Genomic DNA, 16,047 nt, shown 5'->3' with positions numbered 1-16,047 from the left:
TAACCTTTCTTAGGAGCGGAAATTGGGATGGAGTCACGCCAACGTGATACTCGGGCTAGAGTCACGCTACATGCATCGGATAAATACCGTTACGATTAACGACATGCGAACTCAGTGTTTAATAGCTTTTCTTGATGGAGAACACAGACCCGAGTCATTTAAACTATTAAATGTAGAAAACATCAATAAATCAGTTTGGTTTAAGGATATTAAAGCTGAGCAAACTACCTGTTTCCAAGAAATCGTAAATTTAATTCTGTGCATGATGTCAGTTGAAGGCTGACTCCTGATTGGCTGGTATCCTTTCGATTTCAGTTTCACTGCGTTTGCCGATCTTTACAAGAGCACTGTCCTGCTCGATGTAATTTGTGTGAGCGAATATTAATAACAAACACTGAAAATGAGTTGGAGCTCACAGCAGCAGAGGAGGCTCGGCTTGGAGAAAGGGATTTTGGAAAGTAAATTAAAGAACGTGTCGTGGTACAACCCAACATCGGCCGGTAACACAAGGGTTGAATGGAGGGTCAACACGAACAGCGGCAAGAGCTTCACGCTTCGCATCTACCTCTCGACGAATTTTCCTAATGAATGCCCAATCATGGTGGTAAGCTCTCCTTCGTCACCTTTGATGAGAAGAGATGGAAGGAATCGCTTGTCTGGTGGTAAAGATCACGTTTATGGGTTTCATGACGACTTGACTCAAATCTGCCACTTTATTCCAGGCAAGTGGACAAATGACAACACCCTTTATCAGGTCTTCATGAAGGGCAGAATCTGGCTGGAAGCTTACGACATCCACCTGCGTACTGGGGAAGATCTTGCGAAGTATCTGGCACACATGTAGCAGATGCACTAAACTGACTTTGAATACGGAACGCGATCGATAAATCATCTTCATTACTTCATTTGATTTCTGCAGTGAAGGACATCTTTATTCTATAAACTGTTCGACAAACTGTAGCTATGAACCTAAGACTATAATTTTAGTATCATACATGTACATTACTAACCATCAAGAATGATGCAAAATGAAAATACGGTTGATGGAAGCGAGTTCTTGATTCCGTTTTGTCCAGTCAGTGCTTCTTGTTCAAAAGCGAAAGAGAAAGCTTTCTCGAGTTGAATAATTGTATAAGTTGCAATTGAAAGGCTCGATTGGTGTATAAATCCACCGAAAGCGAAGCATAAAGACTGTATTCTTCGCTATCACTTGTAGTATTTCTACATGTATTTCATGTTGGTGTATGTAGATACAATTGAAATTATAATGTAAATCAGTAAAGCTAGGAAATGCAACTACTGTTGTTGTTGTTGTTGTTGTTGTTGTTGTTAATAGTATGAAAGGGAAAAATTTACTAAGTTTCTCTCAGTATTTTGAAGATGGGAACTGTTATTTTTTTTTCTTATTCCATTTTCATACTGGGGAGTACACTATGCAAATTTTAAAATAGCCGGATTGAACCAGATGTAGAACCAATTCTTGGTAACACGTCGATTATTTATCTTTGATTAATTCTAAGAAATTTTGCAAAAGGGACTGCGACGACAGCACTAACAAACTAAAACTAATTCGTGGGATATTCTGGATTGTCAGAACTGAAACATGTTGCCGGACCGGCCAACTGAATTAATCTAGTGCTCAAATTTCTAAGGTTTTCACAATTTGAAGGGCCTAAGCAAAGCAAGGACCAAAGCTAGTTGCTAATTGCAAAAGCAAACTATCCGTTTACTTTTAAATTTCGAGTTACTGATGATATGGAAACGTCTTTGGGGGTACAAATGTCACTCTCTTAAGTTGACGTTTCAGTGATTTTATTTTCGAAATATATATTTACTCAAATTTGAGTGTGGTTGCTTTGAAGCGAAACAAAACAATTCCTGGAAGGGGCCGTATAATTGTTTTTCCGGCTCAGCATTGTCAACTGATAACGAACTCATAGTTCAGAGTTGCTTATTCTTGATCGTTAAAAAATACCTGTCTCGTGTTTCCAGGAAAAGAAAAGAAAAATAAAGAAAACACGATCAGCCGCTTGTGTTAATCTGTGTTATCCTATTTGTTCGCCTGAATTATGTGCAGTCATGTTAAAATTTTTTTCTATTTAACTCTGGTTGTAACCAATACTGAAGTTAAGCAAGGAAAGTCGTCAAATGACATGACTGATTTTACTGATCATGATTGATTAATGTCGGAAGATATTTATAGCAATTTACGGAAGTTCAATTTTTTGGATATTAGTCAGACAACTTCCTTTCTTTCTTGGATATTATTCACAAGACATAGTGAATCATTCAAGATGTTAAAATCAAGTGTGCATAAGTCCAAACATTAAAAACTCACGCCTTTGAACGGGAAAGTTGGCAAAAATAGAGAGAAAGAAAGAAAACCCTGAAGACCCTCCAATTTTCTCATCTTACTTACTGGAAGGCCGGTTACATTGAAGGTATGTGGCAATGTCACTATATGACTGACCCAATTGCAGATCCTGTAATATATAATGATTTCCGACTGCCTAACTGCTAATCGTTCAGACCTGCAGCCATGAATTCTTCTGGTGCAACATAAGATTTCTCAAACTCAATAATTCATCAAGAGAAAACAAAGAAAAACACTACCGTGACTGTGGTTTGGATATGTGATCCTAATTACCATAAAATTTCGCCAACTTTAGCCCTGAATTTCTCCAAGAATAATTGATCATTTGAGAAGCCATATCAAACACTCGAAAGTGTGTTTCATCAGATATCCAAACACCTCGAAGTCGTTGAAAAAAAATACACTCGGCTGCGCCTCGTTTTTTCAACCTACTTCTCAGTGTTTGGATATCTGATGAAACACTCTTCCTCGCGTTTGATATATTACATCAAGGACTCTGTAAGACGAATAACAGTCAAGACTGAATTGCACTGGAAGTTATCGATCTTTGTTTTAGGTGAACATTTCGACTCGTCACGTACCTGTACTAACGTTACTCTTATTTACCAACACCTGACTCAAAGCTAAGGTAATAATAATGACGATGATTACAGCAACAGTAACTGAATAAACGTATCCATCGTTTTGCAAATTATACGACGAGAAATAGCACCTCAAACGTGGGAATACGGCTCAGTACCTTGTCAGTGATATTTCGTCTTCATGCTCCTAAAAGCTAGCCAACTGATTAAATAATGGCTGAACATTTTAACCAGTGACTCTGGGATGGATGGTTTAAATCTACTATCGTGTTATTTAAATGTTACCCATGCCCGCTTAACCATGCCAGAGAGTTTAATATCAACACTAAACCAACATATATAGCCGGGGAATCTTGCTTGTATTGAATGCTATAAACTGACAATCCTTATAAAAATAGACCTAGACAAGCTTGATTAACGAAAAAGATATTTTACACTTATATCTCTCGTTGAACGAAAGAACATTGCTGTACACAAGACATTGGACCTGCACATACATTTGGACCTAAACTTAGCTTTTGCACTTCATCATTTTTTTTTAACCCGCATGAATGTAAATAATTCCGTGTCAGACAATTCAGACTGATATGAACGATAACAGAAGGTACAAGGTGCAATCGCGCGAACCAGTAGCCAGGCTCATTTTAGTGGATATCTGTTCGTGAGACCTTATAAAATAAATCGCCTCAGAAATTCGAATTTAGTTTTAAAGAAAATTTTCTTTTCTTCGGCAAAAAATCAGCTCAAAATTTCGTGACACTGCAAAGCTAATTCCTCTCGGTTTCGGAGAGTCAAATGTGTCGTTAGAAAATGCAAAATAAGGTAAGCAAGCATTGTTGTAAAGCCTGACAACAGGTCTTTGTTAAACGGCTAAATTTTCAGCTCAAAGCCTCCGTCAGATCATGCTGCATTAGCTGACCCGAATACACTTTTATTTAAAAGGTAACTAACGACCTGGCAAAACGGGAGACATTATTCACATGTGTTTTGCTCTAATGTCCTCTTTAAAACTGAACTTTGTCAACAAGGTATAGTATAGTAAGAGCGAAGTTATATTGGGTGATCAGTATCTTGTAGGGTGAGTCAGCTTGTGCACCTTCCTGATCTGAAGAGACTTTTTATATCATGAATTGTCATCAGCACAGAAGTTGATAAATACGTCGTGACAAAGCTAAATTTATGGTCCATGAATTCACATATCGGCTATAAATTCTGAAATACTTGATATCTCCAAGGCTCTCTTAAAATGCAAGACATCCGCACCACCTCAAACGAGCCAGTGAACAAATCAAGCCCCAGAGCGTATTCCATTTGGATATTCCTGCCATATTGGAGATGTCCTTGGAATGACGAGACATTGGGTGATGGTTGCGCAAAGAAGCCGGTCTCGGTCGGCGAATCGTTGGAGGGATTTGAAACGATTTTAACTTTCCTGTTGCCGTACGCTTCTTCTCTTGTCATTACTTGCATCTTTCCCGTTGAAAGTACCGCGGCTAGAACAAACCTTGGGTAACTGCTAGGGCTATCTGTGAACTCACTTACTGATGGATAAACGAGCTCGGTGGATTCTTGATGTGAATATTGGTGCCGCCGGCTGTACACATTCTGATTCGGCACTCCTCGACTTGTATTACTTGCTGTGTTGCCCATCTTGTCAGATTTGTGCACAACAATCTCAATATTTGTAGCTTATCATTAGCCTTTTGACTTTTTCCTTGGAGAGTTTAAATGATTAGAAAAACGTTTACAGGTGTCTTTCGTTGCTCACTTGCTGGATTTGTTTTGTGTATGATAAGCACTTTTTCTTTGGACGTTTACAAAGCGGAAACGTTTCCGGGAAACAGAATGTGTATAGGAGAATCTTCATTCTTCCTGATCAGCGGCAGAAAACAAAAGCACACAGGGTTACCAACCTCTCCAATTAAAATCTGCAAGACCACATCGACGGACCCGATGTGCGGTGCCGGATCTTTGATTCTCTGGATCAGTAAATTATTTCAAAAGCAAAATGTAGAAGGCAGACTGATCCTACCGGCGGAGGTGGAGAAAAATAAATAAATTAAATGGTTAGAATAACTGAAATATATTAATAATTAAACCGGGTTTTTTTTTCGCTCAGCCCCACGAGGAAGGTTGTCTACAGGTTTTCTTTTCTCCATAAATTTGTCTCTATAGCGAACCAGCCGTGAACTGCTACTAAAAGTAGTTCGCGGGAAAAATACAGGGAAATGTATGGAAAGTTCAAAACACGACTGGACGCTTTCTTGGACAGCTACATCCCTCCAATTTTTTTTCCTAAAATTCTTTTCCTAGTACCAAAAGTTTCCAATTCATGAATTTTTCAGAAACGATGTTTTATGAAAATTATTTGACATCGGGTTTCCATACAAACACTGTTATTTCAAGCCTGTTTGCCTACTCGTCAAAATGGCGTCGAAAACCGTGATAAGGCCTATTCTGTCGAAAAACCGAGCTTTGTTAAAATGTGAAGTGCTACTCTTATTAAACAAATTTTATTAATCCCTTTTTATTTCTCAAAATCTTTATCCTGTCCTTTCTTTGTACCTTTATCCATTATTTCTTTCCGTTCCCCGATAATTTTCCGCTTGCTGCTGATTATATAAGTTTAGATTTTTACCCGAAAGGAAAATGGCAACTGAGCGGTTCGAAATCGAGGCTAATACATTTATACAATAAAATCTGCAATTCCACAGCGACAAACCAATGAGTGGTGCCGGATCACTTGTAGACCTGGATCAGCAATTATCTCAAATACAAAATATTAACGGCAGACTGATCCCAACGGCGGAGGTGACGAGCTTGATAGAACAAACAACAAAAGCTAGAATAACTGAAATATATTTGTTTAAAAAAAAAAAAAAAAATTTTTGCCCGATATTTCGGTTTGCAATACAAACCTTCCTCGGGGGCTGAACGAAAAAGAAAAGTGAGAAACATAAAAGGATCGTTACAAAGAAGATTTAAAATATAAAATACATGACAATGATTAATTGTTTAGGACTAAGTTACAAGTGTGAGACATGTTATTGGCGTGTTTCGTCACGTCTATTTATACCAAGAGGGTGCAATGTTTTAGCTTCGTTGATTAAATGAGCTTCACGAGCCTTTCTAACTGAGTCACGTTTGCTGCGTATAAGTTCAACCGGGATTAGTTGGACGTGGTTGATTGAGTGGCCAGGTTGGTTGAAATGTAGCGAGACAGGAGTAGGGTTGAGTAGTTGATGGTGGTTCAGGATAGATCTGCGATGTTCCCCGAAACGTTCATTAAGTTTGCACTTTGTCTCCCCAATGTATTGGGAGTGGCACTTCTTACACTGAATTGAATAGATTAGGTCTTTGGAATTGCAAGATATGTAGTCAGTAATTTTGCGTGATTCGTTAGTGTTGAAAAAAGTGTAGTTCGTTTGACCTTCTTGGAGAAATGGGCAAGTTAGGCATCGTGGGTGGTTGCATTTATGAATTCCAGCGGGTTGTTGATTGGAAGGCTTGTTTTGAGGTAGCTCGGAATGGACCAGGAGATCACGTAGACTTGCGTTACGTTTGTAGGCGATAACTGGTGGATGAGGGAAAAATTGTTTGCAGTTGGCGGAGGACTGGAGGATGTTGATATGTTTTTTCACAATAGATGAGATTTTGGGAAGAGCAGGATTGAAGGATATGACGAAGGGTGTTCTGTCTGTTTTTGTGGCTTTCTGTTCTTGTGGCTGTAGTGTTGCGTGACGTAAAAAAAAATGTAAAAAAAAATGTAAATGTTTTGTTTATAGTGGAAATGCACTTAGCTACCCAAAGCTAGTTTACAGGCATTCCACTCAGAAATAGCGGGAAACAAATAATAATCAAATCGAACATAACATGTTAAAAATCCCAACTGCCAGGAGGCAAACCAGCTGGCTATTTACAAGCGTGGCCGAGGCGGGACTGACGTGGGATGGCTCGTACGCGATTTGCATCTTTCTGTAGGGAATAGCGGCTATAACCACGTTGGACCAGGTGCTTGATGCGTTCTTCGCTTCGTTTATCAAAAAAAGCGTCGGTAGAGCATATGCGACGGATTCGCAGGAAAAGGCTGAATGGAATAGTTTGTTTAGTGTGTTTCGGGTGGCATGAAGGTTTGAGGAGGTATTGATGCTTGTCTGTGGGTTTTGTGTGGAGATCTGTTTGGATGTGGTTGTTGTTGAGGTGGACTTGGACATCTAGGAAAGGGAGTGTCTGATGAGAGGAATTTGAGTATTCATGGGTAAATTTGATACTCGCGTGAATAGAGTTTAAGTATCTGATGAAATCTTTAAGGCAGTTCCTCTCCTTCTGTCCATATCATAAAGACGTCATCGATGAACCTCCACCAAACGAACGGCTTGAGAGGAGCATTTCAATGGCGTGTTGTTCAAATTTACCCATGAATAGATTAGCGTATGAAGGTGCCATCCGGGTTCCCATAGCTGTCCCGTGTACTTGTAGATAGTGTTCGTTGTTGAAGGAAAAGTTGTTCATTGTAAGAATCATTCTTATGAGATCACATATACTTTCAGCAGGAAGGGATTTTTCTTGACGAGTGTTAAGAAAATGGCGGCAGGCTTCGATGCCTTCGTTGTAAGGAATGTTAGTGTATAACGAGGAGACATCCAGAGTGACAAGGAGGGCGTTTTCCGGTAGAGGTCCCAGTTTCTCGAGTTGAAGAAGAAAGTGTGTAGTATCTTTTATGTATGAAGGAAGATTCTGAACAAGGGGCTTTAGGTGGTAATCGACGAACTCGGAAATGCGTTCAGTAGGGTGGCTATTGCTGGATATGATGGGTCGGCCGGGGTTGCCTTGTTTGTGGATCAGTCTGCCGTTAATATTTTGTATCTAATACATTTAAAGGGACACAGTCACCTGGTGCACATGCGCATTAGATACTATTTCTTAGCTGATTTGCATATCACACTTCATCACAAGTCTCGCGCTGAGAAGCGCATCCTTTGAAAAATGTAAACAAACCTTGTCGAGTCAAAGTATTTGCCAGTCAAAATTATTATAGTGATTATAGACCTAATGTCATTTTAGAACACTCATTTTCTTGATACCATGGAGAATTTACTGATGGACTTGTCCAGGGAAAGTCAAACGTCAACGAATACCTCCGAAGTCGAAGAATCATTTAATCGTTTATTTCGGTATCCGGTCGTGTGAAAAATTATCTTAGCTGTTTCTACGTTTCACAGTGTTTGCATGAGAAGCAAATTGAGTTCATATATTAGAGAATATGTCAATTTTGAAACGTAGCGAATCGACTGAGCTGCAGTGTAGCGAAACGACTTTCTAGCGAAACTACCGGTAAGCTTTATTTCTGCTTTCAATCATATATTTTGCTTTTATAATTTCGTTTCTACAACTTTTCCGTTATCTAAATTTAGGAGCCAAACCCATGACGTTGCAAGAACGCTTGCTCGACCCGTAGAAAACAAGGTTCTACTGGAGGTTTTCCTTGTCGAGGAGATAATCGACTGTGTACCGAAGCTTGTCTTCGTCTGAGCTCCAAACCAAGCAGCCATGACGCGTAGTTCGAATCGTTTACGAAGATACCCACCGCACGAACCTTTCGCCTGGTTGAGAAAATGTAATTTTCCAAATATATATAATGGTGATTTGTTCTCCAATGTTTTTGATTGATTTCTCTCGTTATTTTAGTCAACGCAGGCGATTTTCTTCCCCCCGGCGCCTTTTACGTTTCCCACCTCTTCTTTTCACGTTCCGTTGGAGACGCGATCCATACTGTTTTTAACCAAATATGATAAAATAATATCATAGGATGAGCAAAAGCATACTCAGAAACAGGTTTCCAGTAAAAGATTGAAAATCCAATAAAACACTGGGAAGATTGAAGCGGATTTCTAGATGCCGACGCGTACTTTTGATTTCGGGTTGAGGTGGACGCTTTTCAAAATTGACAAAAACTAGCGTCCAGGTCAGCGCGGTCACAAAGGTGACTGTGTCCCTTTAAATTGTAGATTGCTATTAATTATTCGTCTTTTTTTCACACTTATTATGACCACGAGGAACTTGAAACCAAGATGCACAACGGTAAAACCTTACTCCGTTCTTATAGCTGCTTCTGGACAAAATATTTCAAAACAGTGATGTTAATGTTGTTTTTTAGTTCATAGAGTACCGCCCAAAACCATCATTGCTGACTTCTCTTCATATCAGTTGAGCTTGAACCTGTCTTGAATCGATGATCGGAAACCGACGGCGTGCCAGGACATTCAACGTGAAGAATTCAAGATTCTAATGGTATTTAATCGATAACACTCGTTTCTTATTTTCATCGGGTACTACTTTGTAAAAAATGAACTGTTTTATTTTCTGAAACATTGAGTAGGTAGATTTAAACATCGACGGCCAGTAATGCTGCTTCCACTGAATTAGCATATTGTCACTTCTTTGATGCAATCAATTGCGCTCTGAACAAATCAGTCCTTGAAATTGTATATCAATTTTTTAAATTCAGTTCGGATGGTGAAATGCCCAGCTTTCGCTGGCGAACGGCTAGTAAGTTATACACCTAAGCCCAGTTGTTCAAAGCCCGATTAAGCTAATCCTAGTTAAACCTGACCTTATACAGGGCCTTTTCTATGCACACATCTTAAAAATTTCACAGACGGGATACGTGTTCTATTGACCCATACCGACGGACTTTAATTTAGCGTAATCATATGCACGATTTGTGTCCTAAATTAAAGGATGTTCCTTCTTGCTATTTAGTGGCAGCAATGTTTGTGATTTGTACGACGGACACTTTTACAGGAGACAGAATTCCTCCGATCTCGGGTGAGTAGTTTTCTTTGTTACGGGCATACTCATCCCTATCTTCAGAAAAATTTTGTTTCTGAGTGAGAAAGTTAAGCTGACAGATTTTCTTGAATACGAATTTATTACTTTTTAACGACAACTTTAGCGAAACTTTAAATAAATAAACAAATAAATATATAGTGTGTGTGCGGACACGTGACCCTTGATTTACCGTCCGCCATGTTGGAGGACCACTTTGATGGGTTTTCCCTGTGTTTACCATTCAGAGTGCGGGCATCGCAAGTGCTTTCAAGATATACCTCGCATTTTCCTTTCCTTCCTTGTGAATTAAAATCGGAAAGGTAGCTAATTTACAGTGCCCTTTTGTCATTTAAGGTATATTTCAACCACAAAGCCCCTTTATATCGATTTTTTGAGCCCTATTTTTTTCAATTTCTAAAACCGATTATTCCGCTCACTTTGTTTTGTCGGCCCGATTACTTTTAAATTTGAAAACATGATCCCGGTGTTGAAAATCGGTGAAACTAATAAAAATTGGTTTTAGTGCAACAGTTTCTTATAAATTGGGATCATTTTCATTTTTCGACATGACTACGAGTGAAGAAATCATGACAAAAAATTGTAAAATCTACCAGTCTCACGGCGTATCTCTGCGCGATTTGTCTCGGTTCATTGATTGCACGCTACAATTTGATTTGTCTGCCTGAATTTTTTTATTCGAATTTAAATGGTTTCTGTGAGAAAAATTGCCTTGATCCACGCGCGTTTCAGTGCAAGCAGCCTTCGAACGATCAAACTAGAGTGTGAATTGGTCTTGTTGATATAATGCCGTCGTTTTGTTTAATTGTTGATTGTGGGAACAAAAGCGACAAGTGTCCGAATGTAGCGTTTTGCCGTGTTCCGAAAGTTTTAACAAACCAAGGAGAACAAACGGAAAGATTGTCATCAGAAAGACGTACTCTTTGGTTAGCGGCAATCAGCAGAGATGACTTGACAGAAAAGATTTTAGAAAACGACAGAGTTTGTGGGAAACATTTTATCAGTGGCAGAGCAGCCCAACTTTGGGATAGATTCAATCCCGATTGGATCCCAACTGTGCACCTTGGTCACGAGAAAAAATCAATCGACGAAACAGCAAAATCACAAGCTAATCTGGAGCGTAGTGCCAGAATCAAGGAGCGCAGAAAACGTAAAGCCGAAAGAGAAGAAAAGGAAAAAGTGAAAGTTATGAAACTGGAGGAGGCTAGCGAGCCAGTTGAAGCGTTAATTGATGACATCGAAGATGTTACAGCTGATATGAGAGAGTTAAAATTAAAACATGTTGCCACAAGTACAGACGAATCTGCCTGTCTAGCTGGTCGGCAGGGGGCGCCAGGACAAGTTTATGATGAAGAGTATTTTTGTAATGATGATGACAAGGTCAAATTTTACACAGGATTGCCTTCATACGAGATTTTGATAAAAACATTTTCCTTTATTGCTCCTCACGCAACTAGGCAATTTTCCCGTGCTCGCTTAAGCAAGTTTCAAGAATTTATTATGGTCCTTATGAAATTACGGCTAAACGTACCTCACCAGGATCTCGCCTATCGGTTTGGTGTATCTCGATTTGTTGTTTCAAGAGTCTTCAATTCATGGATCGAGGTAATGGATATTCGCTTGTCTCCTTTGATAGTGTGGCCTGAGCGCAAAGACCTTCAGAAAACCATGCCGAAATGTTTCATAGATGCATTTGGTCTAAAAACAACTGTGATTATCGACTGTTTTGAGATTTTCATTGACAGGCCTACCAATTTGCTGGCAAGGGCACAAACATTTTCTAATTATAAGCACCACAACACCGTTAAGGTGCTCATTGGCATTACCCCCCAAGGATCAATTTCATTTGTCAGTAAAGCATGGGGTGGTAGGGCATCAGATAAGTTTGTGACTGAAAACTCTGGTTTCCTTACAAACTTGTTGCCTGGAGACTTAGTTCTTGCAGACAGAGGGTTCACTGTCCATGAAAGCGTATGGTACTACCAGGCAAGCTTAAATATCCCTGCTTTTACCAAAGGGAAAAGTCAGTTAGATCCAATCGATGTGGAGAAGACAAGAAAAATTGCAAACGTACGAATACACGTGGAAAGGGTGATTGGAGTTTTGAGACAAAAATACACTATTTTGCAAAGTACATTACCTACAGATTACCTCACATGCAGGAAAAAAGAAGAGAAGGAAACCCCTTTGATTGATAGAATCATCAGGGTATGTTCTGCATTAGTGAATCTGTGCCCTCCAATCATACCATTTGACTAAAACGCACTCTTTGTAAGTGAACTAAACATGGCTTTGCATTTCAATTTGGTACACTTATTGAAAAAATAATTGATAATGCTCATAATTCTAGGGTCATAACATTAATGCAATGCTATAATGTCCTGATTGACATTGTCCCTTATTTTATCAGATATCAGAAATATTGCTGTAAGGTATTTTGAACATCTTCTAATTTCAACAAACTTAGATTCATGTTGAAAATTTTAAAACTCTCAAGATCACTGTAAACATTGCCACGTTTGACATAAGAGTCAAACTCTTTCGCATCAATGCAGTAGGGACACTTAACCTCACCCAACCCAAGGCCACAACAGTCATAGGAACAAATGAAATCGGGAGTGGCATGCAAAAATGGGTAATCTTTGTTTATGAATGTACCACACTTGACTGCTTTAAAGTTGTTATGTTTTGCCTTCATCTGCTTTTCATATTCAGCGATTGCCACTGTTGCCAACTCTTCATGTTTGCAGCCATGCCTTGTAGCTGCAGAAGGGAAGTTAAACACGTCGGGATAACAAATTGTTTTGATAAGAGATTGTGATGGCTGTGCAGGATCAGTGTGACATGCTGCATGCCATTGAGATGCACCAATTCGTCTAGCCCTGTGATGATAGAAAGCACTGCTTTTTGCTTGGTTTATGGTTTCTTTCTCAATCATTTCTATTCGCTCATTTGTGAGGCTTATTTCAACTTTGTAGCACTGTTCTAGTAGCTCAGTATAATTAAGGTTTATGTATTTCTCATCAAATAAATCTCGGATAGATGGTATCCCTCTCGTTTTGAAATAAATTCATCTGCATATGTTCCTACTAAACTTAGACAAACAGGTTTGACTTTGCATTCATTGAGAGAACTGTACACTGTTCAAGTTCATCCTTAGTTGGTTGCTGCACTGACCCCTGTACTGTAAGTGATTCTTTTATCCCTGTAGAGGATTGATCACTGTTATAATTCTTGCCGCACAAACTAAGATCGTTTAAAGACTTCTCCAGGCTGCCTTCAGTTTTCTTGCTGAGGAAAAGTTGATGTCATTAACTCTGGCGTAATCAGCCTTTTCAACATAACTTGGCAAAATCCAGCCACACTTAACCTGCGTACACGCTAACCTTCCGTTTTGTCTGGTGACAACTTCAAGATAGAATAGTACACTTGCTATACTTGCTATATGTGAGCAACACTCACCCAGGCCAGCCATACACCCTGCACAATGTGCTGACATCACAGTACCTTATTCGTTTGTTATAATCCACAATTGCACTAGTGGTTCATTCAGTCTCTGCGAATGTCTTACTTTGGCCAACACCACAAACCTCTTGTTAATCATACATCCAAGGACACTGGAAATGAAGCCACTAACCATCTGGTTGTAAGCTTGAAGGCTTCTGTAAGCTTTAAATTGTGCGTTGGAATAAATCTAGTATCGAGCACAAGATACGAAAGTAAGTTTTAAATCCATGGATTCAACTGGTGGAAAGCATTTCTCGCTCAACGTTTTAGCTGGGATGAGAAGCGGATCTATACCAATCTCAGAAATTTTATCGAGATACCTATATTTTACCTTGCCTTCAAGATTTCACTATAATTTGAGAGCATCAGAGGCTCAATCCCTGTTGTTTCAGTCGCCATTTTGATTACGTAAGTCCTCCAACATGGCCGCCAGTAATTTTGTGACGTCATCCGCACACACACTATATATAAATAAATAGAACTCCTTCAATCCTGTCGCCTCCGACACCTCTTCTCCTCGCTCGATCATATCATAGAATCAAAATGAATAAGAGGAAATGAGATTTCCCAGGGGAAGGGGTTGGGGGATTAAACATTTTTCTCACGCTACTATTGTTTCCTTCCACGCAGATATCACACACAGAATGGCTAAATTTGAACCTTGGCAGGACTAAACAGAGACGCAACTTCGAGATAAAGGTCTAATAAAAAGGTGAGACACAAAAATTAGCTTCTCGTTCGCAGAATGCTAGCCGCTCTAAATCAATTTTTTCCTCAGATATTTTTGTGTAATCATTTGTAACAAGTTTTGGCCAGAGTTTACACTTGTTAGTTACGTCATTCCTGTGCACCTTTTCACAGGGAGAAAATTGAAACTTTCAGGCAGTACAATTTAACACTTGTAAATCGAAAGGTCGATCGTTATTCGTTTTAAGAAAATCTGCATTGCTCATTTTTATTTTATTAAGAGGTTTTTTCTTTCTTGGATTTCAGTTGCAAGCTTTGTTTACAAGTCAAGGGACAGCAACAATATCAGTGTACAGAGTGGATTGGACTGCAGACTTGCGGATGGAGGACTGCACGATTGACGAATCATTTGGCCCTAAGGTTGAAATTGTTGAAAACGTTAGCTTACATGCTTAAAATTGATGATTTAATTGTTCAAAATCGGTATTAAATGTTAATCCAGATTATGGCTTTGGTTTTTTCTGCCAAAAAACGTAAGAGGAAGTATTTCAAAATCGTGTGCAATTCCTAAATTATGTTTCAGTGTACTAAATCACTGATTCCAAAAATCAAATACGAGAAATGTTAGACACTGATTAAAAATTAGAACTTATTCTGAATTAGCATGATCGCGCTTTGAACACTTAGCCCATGGTCTCCATAGTTTCATTTATAAGAAGGTCTGACTGAGAGTGCTTGTGCTCAATTCACTCAGATATCAGGAAAAATTCAACTCATTTCTCAGCCTTAAGTTTTTCTCTTCACTCCGGGAGAAAACAGAGAGAATTACCACTCCACAGATTTCATTCGCAGTCGGAAAAGTGAGTCCGGCATTAGAGTCATTTTCCACCAATTCAGGTAGACTCCTGCCACACTTCAGGATTTCATCCTCAGACTTCATTGTTTAGAACCAACTTACACCGCACAATAAACAGTATCACAGAAAAGTACTGCTCAGTAGCTTTCATTTGGATAGGTCGCACTTTAGGATTTCATCCACAGACTGAAAAGTAAGAACCAACTTCCACAGAAACTGAAATAAGAAGCACCACAGGAACTTACTGCTCAGTCAGCTTTTCGTTTGAATGGTCACACTTTAGGATTCAGATCCACAGATTAAAAAGTTAGAACCATCTTGTACAGCATATTAAATGTGCATTGCCACGGAAAATTACTGCTCGGTAGCTTTGATTTCGTCACATTTAAGGATTTCGTCCAAAGGTTCAAAATAGAGAACCACCTTGTACAACATAATAGAGAGCACCACAGGATAGTATTGCTCAATAGCGTTCATTTGAATTACCACACTTTAGGATTTGATCCACAGCCTCAAACCCTAGAACCACTTTTATTCGCATTGCCACGGGAACCAACTGCTCAGTGGCTTTCATTTGAATGGTCACACAAGGATTTCATCCACAGACTCAGAAGCTAGAACCACCTTGTGCCGGATAATAAACGTAACAGCACCACAGGAAAGTACTTTTCATTGTAAATAGCTTTCATTTTTAGCATTCATTCTCGTGCACTTCGAGAGTTCTTCCTCAGACTCATAAATGCAACTGTATGATCATGACATTACTCGTAGGTTCACTCCGAGAGTGAAAGGGTAACACAGCATTCAGGCAAAATTCACGCGACCAGTCCTATCATTGGAACAGGGAAGAACATTCTTCAGCTATCAGGGAAAGAACGAGATCTTTCTCAGATATTAGTTAGAGCCCAATCAGACCTTTTTATAAGAAGATCATTATTTCGCGGTAGATGTAACGCTCTTCATAGTACCCTGATGCCTAGAGCTTATTTTCGCTGTGGTTTAATTTTCGCTCATTTTGCGATGGGTAAGAATTTTGCGAAAAAAACTGTCGATTATTGGTGACAGGGGAGAAAAGAGCAAAAACCATAGGGACACGGGGTTATGATAACGCAAAAAAATGTCCACCTACAAAATCAAGAACAAGACAAGACCGAAAGGCACTGATTTACTGAGGACTGATTTACTATATACAA

At 39.2% G+C, this 16,047-nt stretch overlaps 1 protein-coding gene and 1 long non-coding RNA gene across 2 annotated transcripts; both read left to right on the top strand.

Annotated features, from left to right (window-relative positions):
* Positions 1 to 317: 317 nt before the first annotated feature.
* LOC146471432 (uncharacterized) lies at positions 318 to 15,962 on the top strand. The gene is made up of 5 exons (XR_014866662.1): positions 318 to 2,441; positions 9,120 to 9,246; positions 9,718 to 9,783; positions 13,942 to 14,023; positions 14,305 to 15,962. It is a non-coding gene; the product is annotated as an uncharacterized LOC146471432 (long non-coding RNA).
* On the top strand, positions 11,277 to 13,227 carry LOC146471433 (uncharacterized). The gene has a single exon (XM_085120798.1). The coding sequence runs from the start codon at positions 11,305 to 11,307 to the stop codon at positions 12,061 to 12,063; it is 759 nt and encodes a 252-aa protein (XP_084976924.1). The 5' UTR covers positions 11,277 to 11,304; the 3' UTR covers positions 12,064 to 13,227.
* Positions 15,963 to 16,047: the final 85 nt, after the last annotated feature.

This window comes from Pavona decussata, unplaced genomic scaffold (genome assembly GCF_977016875.1).
Source record: "Pavona decussata unplaced genomic scaffold, jaPavDecu1.1 SCAFFOLD_102, whole genome shotgun sequence".
In the NCBI taxonomy this organism is placed as follows: Eukaryota; Metazoa; Cnidaria; class Anthozoa; order Scleractinia; family Agariciidae; genus Pavona; species Pavona decussata.
The sequence above is the reverse complement of the archived record's forward strand: the minus strand, read 5'-3'. Positions and strand labels throughout refer to the sequence as shown.